Raw genomic sequence first — 16,457 nt, 5'->3', positions numbered from 1 at the left:
TCAAGATATTTGAAGATTAACATCGACAAAAATTGACGCGGTAAAACGCTAAAAAAAAAGATGGGCCCAGACTTACCCGAAATGATGTATATAGTGAGACAACCTGTCTCTATCTCTCGTATTCACATCAGCTATTGCAATAAAAGTCTAGTCCTACGCGGCTATATTGGCATATATTTTATTTTGTATTTGCTGATGTTGGCTAGAATAAAATATTAAATTTAGCTACAGATACATTATTATGAATGTTTCAGACGCCTCAAATAAGCGAAATTAAAAATTTGTGATATTAGTTTCTTCTAAATTTTGTGTAAACATTCGAGTACCGACTACGATTAATTAATAATTAGGTTGTCGAGTTAACTTATTTCATCGGGGCCTTTGTATCAGTGAAGTTTTCGGGTGCTACCCACACCGGAACCTAGTTACTAAATAATATAAGCAAGCCGCATCTTTGAAAAGCATACGTTCAAATTTATGGCGAAACTAACTGCATTCCTTAAACAGTCATGTATAGTCAAAATTATCTAGTCATTATTAGTATCAATTTGTAGAAAAGAATTTACTGGTAACATTTGAATAGTTAATTCCAGTACAAAACAAATGGTTTTATGAGTTGACCGAAATAGTGAACGCAAAACAACGTAAATTTCTTTGAAATCAGTTAACCCACCGATTCTGGCAGAGGGGTAATAAAGCCATTGTTGCACCTGGTTGGCGGTTTGTGGACTCACCTGTCTACCTGTTTTCACTTAAGTGTGTGGAGCATAAAATTTTCTTTGCTCTAAATATTTGGTTCGTTGGAATTGAGACAAGTTATGGAAAAGTACCTGTCAATACAGCTCTGATTACACTTCATACATTCATCTATCAAACAAGATTTCAGCACAGGTGGCAACGAGGCTATGATGTATTCAATGTTCTGCAAATCGTGTTTTGCAAAACAACATCTTCAACATTATTATTTTATTATATAATTTTAACAAGCCATAAAATTTCATCTCAGCAAATGGTTTTTAAACAAAGCTGCCAAAGAAAATTTGAAGCAAATATTATAGCTAGGTGAAACGATAAAAAAGTTATGAAACAATGATTGGTGACAGCAAAAAGTTAGAATTTTATTAATTAGTAAATGTATTCATGAGTAGTAAAACTATTTATTACCTTTAGTTTAGTATGCATATATAGGAGACTCAAAGTTAAAAGTAAATTTACCCCCATTCTTATATCTTACGCCTGTCAGCTCTAATCATAAGCTGTCTGCCTTAATCTTTAACCACCTGATGCTCAGAAAATTCTGAGTCACCTTCGCTGGAACTGGAAGCATTGTTACAATTCTGTTGTTCAGTAAATTCAGTAAAGAACGCTGTCGATGCGCGATCTAGTAATTGAGTAAAATCCCTAATGATGAGAATCTTCGAGATCACAGACAACGCATTTTAAATCCTTAAAGGTTGACTTGCAACAAAATTCACATTACAGTTATTTGGTATCATAAGATTCACCATGTCTTACTCTGTTGTGTTGTAGGTGCAAAATATATGGGAATGTGAGAAGCTCTTAAAAGCTAAAAAACGAACAGTTAATCGTAGCCACACGAGGCCGCCGTAGTTTGGATTGGCTCAAATGGAACATAGTTGTTACAGGATGGTTTCTGTTTACACTTTCATGCAACCTCATTCGTCGAAATATTTTCACAAATATACTTCACGCATTCAATAAAACCATGTCTATTATTCTTACGCGTCTGTTTTATCGTCATTGTAAAGCTGTCACTTTTAGCACTGATATCTTATAACTTACCATAAAAAATCGTTAAACTTTTTAACCTTAGCTCGAAGGAGTACATATCATTGTCTGGTGAACATTTTTTAACCTTAGCTCAATGGAATACATATGATTGTCTCATATTCATGGCGAGCCTGTTGGTCACCTGTGATAATCGAAAAGTGCTGCAAAAATTATTTGCGAAGTATTGGGTCACGTGATCAGATTACGACTTGACGATTGAATAACGCCGAAACAAAACTGTAAAGTAGCGAGCATCTATATTTGATACGAGGTCTTCGGTAAAACCCGAAGTGTGTGTCATAAACTAGTGCTACGATGAGTTTTATATTGAGCTATTTATTGGCCTTTCACTTCACATGAGAACATCACGTGACAAGACGATAACCAAACTGTAATGACTACGTCAGAGAAATAAACAGATTCCTATCTACGGCGGCTTTTCGTTTTTGAGCTTTTAAGAGCTTGTAATCACATTTCCACGTATTTGGCACCTACAACACAACAGAGTAAGACATGGTGAATCTTTTGATACCAAATAACTGTAATGTGAATTTTGTTGCAAGTCAACCTTTAACATTTATTATGACCTATATAGAAATTTCATGCTGATGACTGGCTAAAAAGAAAATTTTATTTGTATCGCTCGTAGACTACTTTTATATACGTTCACTATACGCGTTACGGATATGGTTACGAATCTGAGTGTTTCAAAAATGATCTCATTCAAACGCTTATATCTCTAGACAGGGTTAGTCTGCAAAGACAAAAATGACATCAAATTGTAGCTGATGATTTATTGGTCTTAATTTCATTTGATCCACCTTTTTGACTCATTCATATCTTTAAGAAAACATACCATATGTTACCCTCTTGACAGACCATCATATGTTACCCTCTTAACAGATCATCATATGTTACCCTCTTAACAGACCATCATATGTTACCCTCTTAACAGATCATCATATGTTACCCTCTTAACAGACCATCATATGTTACCCTCTTAACAGATCATCATATGTTACCCTCTTAACAGACCATCATATGTTACCCTCTTAACAGATCATCATATGTTACCCTCTTAACAGACCATCATATGTTACCCTCTTAACAGATCATCATATGTTACCCTCTTAACAGACCATCATATGTTACCCTCTTAACAGATCATCATATGTTACCCTCTTAACAGACCATCATATGTTACCCTCTTAACAGATCATCATATGTTACCCTCTTAACAGACCATCATATGTTACCCTCTTAACAGACCATCATATGTTACCCTCTTAACAGATCATCATATGTTACCCTCTTAACAGACCATCATATGTTACCCTCTTAACAGATCATCATATGTTACCCTCTTAACAGACCATCATATGTTACCCTCTTAACTGACCATCATATGTTACCCTCTTAACTGAACATCATATGTTACCCTCTTAACAGAACATAATATGTTACCCTTCTAACAGAACATCATGTTACCCTCTTAACAGGACGTACCGTATGTTACTCCCTAAACATAACATACCCTATGCTACCATTTCAAAAGAACAGACTCAATGTTACCTTCTCAACGTTGGTCGCACACTCTTATCTAGCAGTTTTCTCCATTCTTACTCTGTCTTGTTAGTATTAGTTTTTGTTAGTAGTCTTAGTTCGGGTGTTAACGAGTTCCTATTCTTCACCAGGTTCAAAGTGTCGTTCGCCGATGCACCTGCCCCAAACAGTTTCCTCTCATCAACGTGTCCAGAGGGAAATACAGGATTGGATACACACAGAATATAGTTTTCGTGAGGGTAAGGTTTCTCATACAGCACATACATGTAGTTGTATTACGGTATGAATAATAAAAAGGGTAAACATACTGCGGATGACTGTAATGACAATATCAGTAGTTCAATTGACATCATCGTAGAAAGTGTTCGCACATGCTGCTAGTACCTTCACTGCGTTTCTATGCTTCGAATGGTTTCGGAGTTCCCTGCTGCCGATAACTTCGAATGAGTTTGGAGTTGCCCCCTCTCCATGAATATACACCCTAAAATTTGAGCGATTCATGGTTGAACTATATAGAACTTTCCAAGATTTGCGATGTATTCCTTAAAACACGTTAAAGTAGACTTGCTTTTGGATCATGGTCACTTTTCAATTCATGGGTAGTCAACTGGTTGCACTACAATTAGTTGCACTACAACTAGTTGCACTACAACTAGTTGCATTATTCCATCATCCTCATACGAGCCCATCTTTAGCATGTAAATGTAAAGAAATAGTAGTGTGTGACAGTAGCCCATTTTCATAGCACCGACCCTCGTGGTTGTGTGCTGAAGTATGCTAAAAACCTTTTGCCTTTACTGGGGAGGGCTGATAACTCCACTTAGCTTCACTACTGGAGAGGGCTGATAACTCCACTACTGGGGAGGGCTAATAACTCCACTCAGCAGTGAGTGTTTCTATGATGTCCAAGTACTTTCACAACGGACGCTTTCGCACTAATTTAGTGAAGCGAAATGGCGTCGAATGCATTCAGATTTTACTGTTTCAATGATTCTGAGTGGAAGCAACTCCGAGCCCACTTGAACTATGGAAATTCAGTGATTGTGGATTCAGCATTGCCAATGTTTTTACTTAGTCAAGGTTTTAACTCTCTTACTTTCACACGAGTCGATCGCACCTTTAGCTGCACTTTTACTAGAAATATGGGTCTTGCGCCTTTAGGAAGCAGTATTCTATTTTATTGAACAACGAATTGCTTCAAACTACTTAAAATTTACGCTGTATATTCCATACAATGATAGTATAGTGACACCTGAGTGAAGGTACAGTGACACCTAGGTGAAAGTATAGTGACACCTGGGTACGCCAAAGGCCAGAGCCAAAGCGCTATGCTGGGCTGACAAGCATATACAGCATAGCGCAGCGTACAGATCATGTTTCCATCAGGCTCTATGGTAGAGTGATTGTGTACGATGCCATATGTCAAGGTTGTATTTTTTATGCGCATGGACAAGTGCGACGCATGGTTGCTTTGGCCGTTTTCATGGCACAAAGATGGCGCATCACATGAGTCTTTTGCTTCCAAACAGTGACACCGAATAATGATAGAATTAGAGTGACACGGCTATTGTCATGATGGCATTGCAGTACCATATGGGGGTGTGTCGCTACGTTATGACTGTAAACTTAGTAAAGTTCCAATTTATTGTTATGAACGTCCAATAGCATAGGAATTGTCTTGTTTAGATGTATTCCATCTTTGTGATTATTTTATAATGTGATTCTTTCCTTTAATAATTAGTGAAAATACAATACAAATTTGTTATCAATTGCTTAATTGAAACTGTTCAGAAAGAAAAACAGAAGGAACATCTAATTGATTACTGGCAAACGAAAACATTTCTTTACACATAAATTCGTGGTAAATATGGTAAAAAGTGAACTCGATAAAATTTTCAGACACTCACTCTATTCATAGATTTAATATTCAAACTGTTTGTTAGGTCTTAAGAAATAATGTTAGTAGAAGATTGACGGAGGAATCAAAGTAAGCAGAGTCTCTAGCCAAAAGCATCCGTTTTTATAGAATTAAAGGCATACGCCTCAAACTTCACCAAACTCTTTTGATTTCTAATTCTAGGGTTGTTTAAATAAGAATGCTACTTGCTATGGTCAAGCTTGGTCATGTGTCGTTGAACTTTTATCAAAATGAGCTAGTCATCCCACGACCAAACACGAGCGAAGCGATTGATTGGGAGATTTATGATAAATTCACATGTGCACACAACTCCCGAAAATTATTCATCAACAATGAGATGAACCTTGTCTCAAAATTTCATCAACAAATTTAACCATCGTTTTGTTGAGTCGTTAAAGTATAATTATGATACAAAACACATTTAAGCCTATTTAAATATGTTACCAAGTCTTTGTAAACCGTCGACATGTTCTTAAAACTTACCCATCTGATCGGATTATACACAAATAGACAGATTTATTTGGACGAAAATCGTTATTAAAACTTGCTAAGCCTCACTTTTATCAAAGTTAAGACCAGAAATTAGGGACAGAGAATAGAATGATTTAGTCGTGCGCATTTCACAGAAAAGTAACGTGCACATTTCACCAGTCTATAGCATTGTCGAATTGCTGAAGGTTTCTGTAATTAACGTAGGAGTACAGAAATCGTTTCATTTTTGCCGATTTTAAAGTAACTGACATTTTAGACACATTTGAGTACTTTGGTATTCTAACTGATGTCCAATGCAGTGTAAGTAAAGGAAATGATGATATTTTTTTCTAACGATTCTTATGAGGTTATTACGATATTTAATTATAAGTTTGGATATTCATCTTGATACTTCTTGATATTGTTAGCTATGATGTCTTGAAATGTAAACAAAATAGTGCATTGGTTTTATATTATTACTATATTAATAATATTGGTTATTCTAATAATATCAGTGCATTTTACTTCTAATATTGGCCAATATTGCATTTCTCCTATTGCAGGGGGAGAGATATAAACATATAATCTTTTCCTTTCATTATATCTGTTTGTTGTATATAATAACACCCACACCCAGTACATTACAGCTACCATTGCAGTTATCCTATTGCACTGCAGTGCCATTTGACTGCTAATATTGCATTTCTCAACCATCAGTACCCTTTCTTTTTTCCAATATCACTTTGGTCGTGGGCTGTACGACAGTGGAATTTCTAGTTATTGTATGACCTGTTATACTGTTAGAAAGGTGTGCTGCCAGCAGTATGGTTCTACAATAATTAGTGCTCTTGTACAAGACTACTTTCTCTCGAATTAGCCTCTTCTACTCATTGGACCACGATTGGAAGGCTCATTTAAAGTATGTATAGCAATGGATGATCCTATAAGGATATCCATTGCAACCTGACTACAAAATAATAAAATACCAAATAACTGAGGTGAATGACAGTGTCTAGGACACAAATAGGCTGCTTTTCTACTGTACGCTTCACTTTCCTGCTGGATCATCAAATCATTAGCCAGTGTCGTGGCATGATATTGGTTCTCTTTCTACATGCCCCTCAATAAGCTAATCATCTGTTTGCTGTGTACATTTGATGCAAAATTTCCCTCAACACTGAGATCTGCAGAAAAAATGTTTTATGTAAATGTACGTCATGGGGTGAGGTCATCGTATCATTCAACATTAATTGCCTTTGAATGCTTGATTGGTATTCATCTCTGCCGCTGTAACTCACAGGGGAATCAAGTTTGGTTGTGACTAAATAATCAGCATATACTGGTACGCTGTAGCTGATAGGCTCTTCTCTGATCACAGATTCTGCGCAAGCACGTAATGATCCGGGTGGGCGGAGGGTGGGACACGCTAGAGCACTACATGGACAAACACGATCCCTGTCGCTGCCTAAGTAAGTAGTGTCCCCGCTGCCTCTCTGAATATGACTAGTGTCACTTTTGTTGCTGCGTCAGGATATCAATGTGATGCTATAGTCAATATATTCATAATGAGTATAAAAATATCTTACACATGCTGCCCCAGTTACTGCTGTTTACTGCGATGTGATTGCGTCAAATTTGAGTTGATTTTAAAAGAAAGCATTTTTTTTTGTCTATCAGTTGATATGTTGTTTGTTGTGTTAGACGTTCTCATTGTCAAGATATTTGAAGATTAAATAGAAAAAAATGGATCGCAATCAAAACGCTCAGGCCAAAAAAACATGCCCAGACTTGCCCAAAATGATGTGACGAGTGATACAACCTGTCTCTGTATCTCGTATTCACATTGGCTATTGCGATAAAAGTCTAGTCCTACGCAGCTCTATTGGCATATATTTTATTTTGTATTTGCTGATGTTGGCTAGAATAAAATTTTTAATCCAGCTCCAAATACATTATTATGAATGTCTCAATGCCTCAAATAAGCGAAATTAAAAACTTGTCATATTAGCTTCTTCTAAATGTTGTGTAAAAATTTGAGCACCGACTGCAATTCTGCCGGTCTACGGTAATTAGGTCGTCGAGTTAACTTATTTCAACGCGGCCTTTGGGTCAGCTAAGTTCTCAGTTGCTACCACACCGGAAACTAGCTAATAAACAAAATAAGCACGCCGTCATCTTTGAAAAAAATATGTTTGAATATATGGCAAAACCAACTGCATCCCAAAAAGTCATGTATAGTCAACGTTATACGATTATACGTTATATATATACGTTATACGTTATATATATACGTTATACAATTATACGTTATATATATACGTTATACGATTATACGTTATATATATACGTTATACGATTATACGTTATATATATTTTAACGCCTACACCGGAAACTAGCTATTAAATAAAGAAAGCGCGCTGCCATTCTTGCACCTGTTTGGCGGTTTGTGGGCTCACCTGTTTTCACTCAGCAGGGTGGAGCATAAAATTTTTTGAACATAATATTTGGTTCGTTGGAATTGAGTCCATCTATCAAAAAAGATTTCAGCACAGATGGCAACAGGGCTATGATGTATTCAATAGCCTATGTTCTATATTCATTATTCAATAGCCTATGTTCTATATTCATTATTCAATAGCCTATGTTCTATATTCATTATTCAATAGCCTATGTTCTATATTCATTATTCAATAGCCTATGTTCTATATTCATTATTCAATAGCCTATGTTCTATATTCATTATTCAATAGCCTATGTTCTATATTCATTATTCAATAGCCTATGTTCTATATTCATTATTCAATAGCCTATGTTCTATATTTATTATTCAATCAATTATGTTCAATATTTTATTATATAATTTTTACAAGCCAAAAAATTTTCATCGCAGCATAAAGTTTTTATTAAAACCATCTATCTAAGTCGTGGCCGTTCACATAGTTTCAGCTCATATAATAGGATAAATTAATCTACTGCAGCAAACTCAAACAAAACATATTATGGTTTGTGCGGCACACATTCGTGTCTCTCCTTCCCATTTATGGTAGTTTCCAGACTGACATGACTGCTCCCCTAGTGAACCACATAAGTATCCTGTAACAATAAAACAAATGTAATAAATGTCATTCATATATATGTCGTTCTAACACGTATCTACTGAAAGCTTTCAATTTGAGAGTTAGATAGATTGTGAGGGTAATTTTCAAAATTAATAAATGTTTAACAAAAGCATAAACACGCAAAGCCAACAATTCGAAGCTTTGTTTCTGAGAGTTGAAGAGGAGCATAATGATTGATCAGTCAATGTCCCTCACGTTCTACAAGTGAGCAATGAACATAAATTCTAATCATAAATCTAATTTACTAGCTAAAAATGCCAAAGAAAATTTTAAGCAAATGTTATAGCTAGGTGATACAATAAAATTTGTGAAACAATTAAGAAGCTATGAAACGATGATTCGTGATAGCAAAAAGTTATAATTTTACTTATTAGTAGATGTATTTATGAGTACTAAAATGATTACCGTTAGTTTAGAATGTATGTAAAGAATACTCAAGGTTAAAGATATATTTACTTCCATTCTCCTATCTTTCTCTGCAGCATAACGCTGTTGATGCCTGTCAGCTCTAACCATAACCTGTCTGCCCAATTTTTAATCCCCTGACGCTCAGAAAACTTTGAGTCACCTTCGCTGGAACTGAGCATCGTTACAATTCCGTTGTTCGTCAATAAAATGTGTTGGTGCAGTAATTCAGTAAATTAACGATGTCAATTAAATCAGTAAATTAAATATCGATGTCGATGCACGTAGCTACTAGAATCTACTACTAGTCAATGCGCGTAACTAACTAGTAATAGAGTAAAATCCTAACAACGAGAATCTTCGAAATCACAGACAACCCGTTTTACGGGTGATATATTTAATATGACCTACATGTATATAAAAATTTCGTGCTGATGATTGGCTAATGAAGAGATCTTATAATTATCGCTTGTGGACTCTTTTCACATGTATCACTCGTTACGTCACAAATAAAGCACTCGCTGGAATCTGAGCGTTTTAAAAGATGGCCTCATTTAAACGCATATATCTCCGGACAGGGTTAGTCTATAAACATATAAAGACAAAAATGATATCAAATTGTAGCTGATGTTTTAGCCTTTTATTGGTCTTAGTTTTATTAAATCGACCTTTTTGATGCAATCATATCTTTAAAATAGTTCAGCCAATGTCTGAGCTTACATTTTGGTTTAATAGAGCCTGCAGGTGATACAAACTCTCTCAAAAGGTCAGCCAGACACAAGACTTCAATAGACGTGGACACACGACACGCTGTGTAAGTTTTTTTTACCTTTGAAGGTTTAGTTCCCATTGCTCTGAGGCTCCTATACTCACAAATGTCAACTCACTTATATTAGTTCTTGCCAATTCTCTTATATTCATTCATGTCAACTCTCTTATATTTATTCATGTCAACTCTCTTATACTCATCCATGTCAACTCACTTATACTTATTATTGTCAACTCTCTTATATTTATTCATGTCTATTCTCTAATATTTATTCATGTCTATTCCCTTATATTTATTCGTGTCAACTCTCTTATATTTATTCGTGTCAACTCTCTTATATTTATTCATGTCAATTCTCTTATACTTATTCATATCAACTCTCTTATACTTATTCATGTCAACTTTCTTATATTCATGTCAACTCTTTTATACTCATCCATGTCAACTCTCTTATACTCATCCAAGTCAATTTTCTTATACTTATTCATGTCAACTCACTTATACTCATTCATGTCAACTCACTTATACTTATTCATGTCAACTCTCTTATATTTATTCATGTCAACTCTCTTATAGCCATTCATGTCAACTCACTTATACTTATTCATGTCAATTCTCTTATATTCATTCATGTCTATTCTCTTATATTTATTCATGTCTATTCTCTTATATTTATTCGTGTCAACTCTCTTATATTTATTCGTGTCAACTCTCTTATATTTATTCATGTCAACTCTCTTATATTTATTCATGTCAACTCTCTTATACTTATTCATATCAACTCTCTTATACTTATTCATGTCAACTTTCTTATATTCATGTCAACTCTCTTATACTCATCCAAGTCAATTTTCTTATACTTATTCATGTCAACTCACTTATACTCATTCATGTCAACTCACTTATACTTATTCATGTCAACTCTCTTATATTTATTCATGTCAACTCGCTTATATTCATTTATGTCAACTCACTTATATTCATTCAAGTCAACTCTCTTATACTTATTCATGTCAACTCTCTTATACTTATTCATGTCAACTCTCTTATATTCATTTATGTAACTCTCTTATATCCATTCATGTCAACTCTCTTATACTTATTCATTTCAAGTCACTTATACTCATTATTGTCAACTCTCTTATATTCATTCATGTCAACTCTCTTATACTTATTCATGTCAACTCACTCATATTCATCCATGTCAACTTTCCTTCCTATTCAACTCGTCTATTTTTGCAATTTTAGAGTGAAATCTTCCATGGGGAGCCAAAACAGATCTCACAGTGTCTCTGCACTGAATATTCCTGATGATTTGCAAGCACCTTCAAATACAGTTAACAAGTAGGTCAAGTATTAGACTCATCTCTATTTACTTTCTATCTTTGTTCTACTATGTATGCCATGGTAAAAGCCAGAATTTTCAAAAGAAACTTAGTAGTCATTTTATGTGTTGACCATCTAATATACGAGAAAAATTTTAGCAGTAGCTCTAAATTATAGGCATTGTCTGATCGCAGTAGGTATCGAGATTGATTTTCTGACATGAATTGAATTCTTCAAGCGTTTGAGGCAAATGTAAATGGTTTATGATAAATACTCAAAGCATTTGCTCTTTTATAATAATTATACAATGCTTACACTCAAAGGCAGGACTGTTCATTCTACTAAAATAGTTTATTAACGTTGGCATCTGGAAGGAGATACAGTGCACTTTCGCCATGCGATTTTAATCTGTTCCGGGGCTGGCATAGTATAGCATATTAGGGGTTTAGAAACCCATAGTAATTATATAATGCAAACATCCCCTGGTAAAAATCATCAAAATGTTTTATAATACATGTACATGTATATACATGTACATATTGAAAATTGGTACATGTGTACTAATTTGTACACGTACAAGCTAGTACATATGTACTAATTAGTACATGTGTACCAATATGTACATGTGTACCAATATGTACATGTATATACATGTACATCTTGAAAATTAGTAACAAAATAGTTTGCTAACTTTAGTAACCATTTTTTTAAACTTCAAGTTTTTCATCGCTAGAATTTTGTCACTGATCTGTTTCCATCTGCTTTTCTGTATAACTTTTAGCCAACCTCATTAAAACCTTTTTCAACGTTATTCTATAAGAAAGCCTGAGGGATGCTGTACTAGGAATGAAAGGGATTTTGTTAGCGGATTAAGAAAAGTTGTCTGGTCCCCTGACCCTCTGTTCGAAAAATACTACATACAACTTTTTACGCGAGGAATGCAGAACTCGGAGAAATCAGTTATCGTATCTCTTTCAGGCTTTGTGAGAAAAAGTTTTCAGCGAATAACATATCGACATGTTTGTTATTCCGACGTAATAAGCACACCGACAGCCAAATTTGAATTTCGAAAAAAAATTTTGTTGAATTCGTATGGCAAAATAGGATTTGTATGGTGAGGACGAAACATCATCGTGTTCCATTTGGGTTCCCTCGCGACCCGAGGGCGTACATACTGTAACAGCAATTGGACTCGTTCAAATTTCATTGGTTTGTATAAAATGGTTTATGCAGTGGCTAGCCAGAGACCAACTCATATGTAGGTGCTCCCATAGCATGAATCATTATCATTGCCTGCCTGAGTCAACAAACCACCTCAAAATGATAATTTGTACTTGACATAAAATCCTTTGGGAGACGTGCTCTTTTGTCTATCTAGATGCTGAATGTACAACGTCTACTGCGTATTTGACTGCTATCTTGCAGTTCCGACTCATACACAGCTATGAATCATACACAGCTATGACTATCGACAGTTATGACTCATGCACAGCTATGATTATCTACAGTTATGACTCATGCACAGCTATGATTATCTACAGTTATGAGTCATACACAGCTATGACTATCTACAGTTATGACTCATACACAGCTATGACTCATACACAGTTATGACTCGTATGTATTTATGACTCATATCCAGTTGGTGTGGGCTCCAACCTGCTTGAGAGCTCATCAGGATAGCAAGGAAAAAAGTGAATGCATTCATTTGCGAGGTTGTTGTATAGCCTCAGATGTCTCCTACCTGGTCTGACATGGCATACCTTTGTATATGATATGATAGCTGAATCCGTACCCACGTAGGCCTCTGCTCATAAAACTATGCACTGATAAACTAGTTGCTGGAATCACTGCTGTGGTTCATTGCTGTCTATGCAGTGTTTTATGTCCGCTGTCTAATCCGTTGAAGTTATTTTGTGTCAAGGTCAGGATCTACAGACTTGCTCTCTAGTGACTTGTTGATAACTCGTGATGACAGTGGCCGGCATTCCATTGATGACTCGAGCAGAGGTCAAGATTTGCAACGCTCTACAAAGTTTCAGCATGGCAAGTCAGCTGGCAGTCAGGTAGGATGTAAATCTAGCATGTGAATATAAGTGTTAGAGAAGTCAGCTGGCAGCAGTCAGGTAGGATGTAAATCTAGCATGTGAATATAAGTGTTATAAGTGAATATAAGTGTTATAAGTGAATATAAGTGTATATTAGAGAGACAAAAGCTCACAGGATGGTTTCAAGCGAAACAGATACATTCTGTGCTTTGATCAGTTGTGAGTCACCTTTCAGGTGTCGGTCACTTTCGCAACGTTGAAGTTGAAATTAACTGCTTATTTACACATTTCTAATCTGACTGAATATTTAAAATTCGCCAGCATAAGTTTTTTCAATCAGTCTAGAAATTTGTTATTTCATCACTGTCAGATTTTTAATCAAAATATAGTATGAACTTAATTTGCCATCAAACATTGACTTTTTGATGAGTTGGTTTCTTTACCGAATTGAATTTAATTTATGTTCACTCTAGGTATCTCTGTACATAGAATAAATTGTTGCAAAGACAGACAACTCCGACAACAGACAAACTCCTAGAAATTTGGTATTTCATCACTGTCAGATTTTTAATCAAAATATAGTATGAACTTAATTTGCCATCAAACATTGACTTTTTGATGAGTTGGTTTCTTTACTGAATTGAATTTAATTTATGTTCACTCTAGGTATCTCTGTACATAGAATAGATTGTTGCAAAGACAGACAACTCCTAATCACTGCAACCTTTATAAAGACTTTTGAATCACTGCACAGTTATATACTTTAGAGGTCTACCTACAGAAATGTTAGAAGTTATGTGCACCTGTATGGCAAGAGAGTATCATGTAAATTTTGTAACTGACAAGCTAAAGTCAACCCGTATGACTGTCAGTAATAACTAAACACTCAGCAGTTGCTGTCGAGTGCTGTCACGTTGTATTTGTCTTAAATAAAAGAGCTCGAACCGCTGACCCTTTTTGTTGCTAGTGAAGCAGCTCATCTAGCCTGTGGCCCTAGTGACCATATTATCTCAGATATAACAGGAATTAGATTTGTAGAGACTAGTGGAATTATTACTTCCTACCAGATAATAACCCTTCAGTTGTATGAGCTTTAAAAACCTATTGGATAAAAAGCTCTGTGAGCGGCTGCCATTGGCAGTCGCCTTGTTGAGTGGCCTGTGGTCTTCAATCTATTAGCAATCTATTGGCGGGTTTTCTGTGGCATAGCGCATGAGCCTGCATTTGATGTTTACAGAAACGAGTCAAACCTCGACGGAGTAGTCTGAGTGGGAGTCCAGTCAAGGACATGGTCTCACGTTCCTCCAGTCCATCACACGATCTCGTTAAAAAGTGGAAACAAACCTTCAAAGTTCAAGCGTCTTCGACTCCAATCAAAGAAGACAATAATAATAATAATCGTAAACACTCGTATAGCAATTCAGTCTCCATGGCATCGCAGAGAACTAGATCCCATTCTCGCGCAAGGACACTGTCACAAGATTCTGGCAAGGCTAGATCAAGGTCATACTCTCGAGCCGCAACTCCTTCTCCGAGCAGATTTATTAAAGAGAACAAAGAAACGCTGAAGGTGTCTATTTTAGCCTCACCAAGAAAGGACAAGCGCCATGCACAGTCTACCCAGCCCACACGCATTCCAGTCCCTTTGTATAATTCCAATGCAGCCATAAACAATGGCATGATATCCTCAACTAGTACTTGTAACTCTATGGATAGCCTTAAGACCATATGATCTTCTTACGCGCAACGATAATTGTAACATATAGCTTAGCTAAATTTTTGCAGATTTTTCAAAATTCTTATTTAACTACAATGTTATTTTTTGTATTTATTTTCAATATTAATTTCTTAGACATTTGCTTTTCGTTTTATGTGTTTTAATTGTTTGCTGAATTTGTGCTTCATAGACAATCCGATGTTAATTAAAAAAAATTTATTTTTCATAAATTTCATTTAAAGCTTTGAAATCCTTGCAAAGTATTTGTGCAGAAATATTATTGTATCGGTGGCAACTGTCAAGGCTGCACAGTGCTAGCTTTCTATCAGTCATATATAGCAAACACTTGTTTTGCATATTATTACTTATTATTATCCTGCTTGAGCAATGTATAACATACTCTGTAGTTATCTTCTCTTGTTTATGGTAATTACATTCAGTGCATCCGTATGTATAATCCTCTTCATTTAAATACACACTATTCTGCTGAGATTGCTTACTTAAGCCCAATGGACTTCCATCCTAAAACTGTTAGCATTAACAACAGCCATAACCTTATGACTACCCCACCATTGGGGAGGCTGTGAGACATTTATTTATTAGCTGTTCACATACTACTGAACGCCTGACATTGCATGGATAAGGAAAAAAGTTTTTGTCCAGAAAACCAACATTTATTTACCATCTAGCATTTAAATGGTGTCTGTTTCTGTATGTAAGTTAAGTTAAAGTAATATAAGTTATAATATCAAGTTTATGCTAAATATATATATATATATATATATTTATAGCATTTTGGGGGAGTTTAGGCATATTTTTCTTCTAGTACACTGACAGTCCCATGCGTCATAAAAAATTGGCATGTGTAATAATTATGTCTACAAGTATTTCATTGTATGGCAAGGTGGCCGTGCGATGTAGTGGATAACGCACTTGTTTGCAAAACTGGGGCTTTCGAGCTCAATTACTGGGCAGCAGTTTTTCATTTCAGTTTTGTGCGTATTTTAATCGCAATAACTAGACATATGCCAAACCTTTTGATTTATATATATATAGACATGTACACGCATATATACACATATATATATCCTGTCAAAACCACAATTAGCGGAGGCTCTTTGTAAATGAATTTTGCAATGATCTTTTTAGGGAGACAACTCCTAATACTTTACAGCTTTCCAAATATATGGATAACTTAACCCTATGAGACTAGCAACACATGTTATTCGTGAACCGATTATTCAAGAGTTGTTTTCTTACGGGTCATTCAAGTAATCAATCGCAAATTGTAAAGTCAAAGTTTTAGTAGCAATATTTGAGACGGCGTTA

General features: G+C 35.4%; 1 protein-coding gene across 1 annotated transcript in view; it reads left to right on the top strand.

The window, feature by feature from the left end:
• Positions 1–15,597, top strand: part of LOC137387454 (GAS2-like protein 1) — a 30,733-nt gene extending 15,136 nt beyond the window's left edge. Inside the window, exons 5-10 of the mRNA XM_068073882.1 lie at positions 3,486–3,593; positions 7,122–7,212; positions 10,004–10,082; positions 11,286–11,381; positions 13,288–13,429; positions 14,649–15,597. Coding sequence (XP_067929983.1) covers positions 3,486–3,593; positions 7,122–7,212; positions 10,004–10,082; positions 11,286–11,381; positions 13,288–13,429; positions 14,649–15,143 — 1,011 coding nt within the window. The 3' untranslated portion in view covers positions 15,144–15,597. The remainder of the gene's footprint in view (positions 1–3,485; positions 3,594–7,121; positions 7,213–10,003; positions 10,083–11,285; positions 11,382–13,287; positions 13,430–14,648) is intronic.
• The last annotated feature ends 860 nt before the right edge of the window (positions 15,598–16,457 follow it).

Source organism: Watersipora subatra, chromosome 2 (genome assembly GCF_963576615.1).
Source record: "Watersipora subatra chromosome 2, tzWatSuba1.1, whole genome shotgun sequence".
NCBI classification, from domain to species: domain Eukaryota; kingdom Metazoa; phylum Bryozoa; class Gymnolaemata; order Cheilostomatida; family Watersiporidae; genus Watersipora; species Watersipora subatra.
This window is presented reverse-complemented; position numbering and strand designations above follow the sequence as displayed.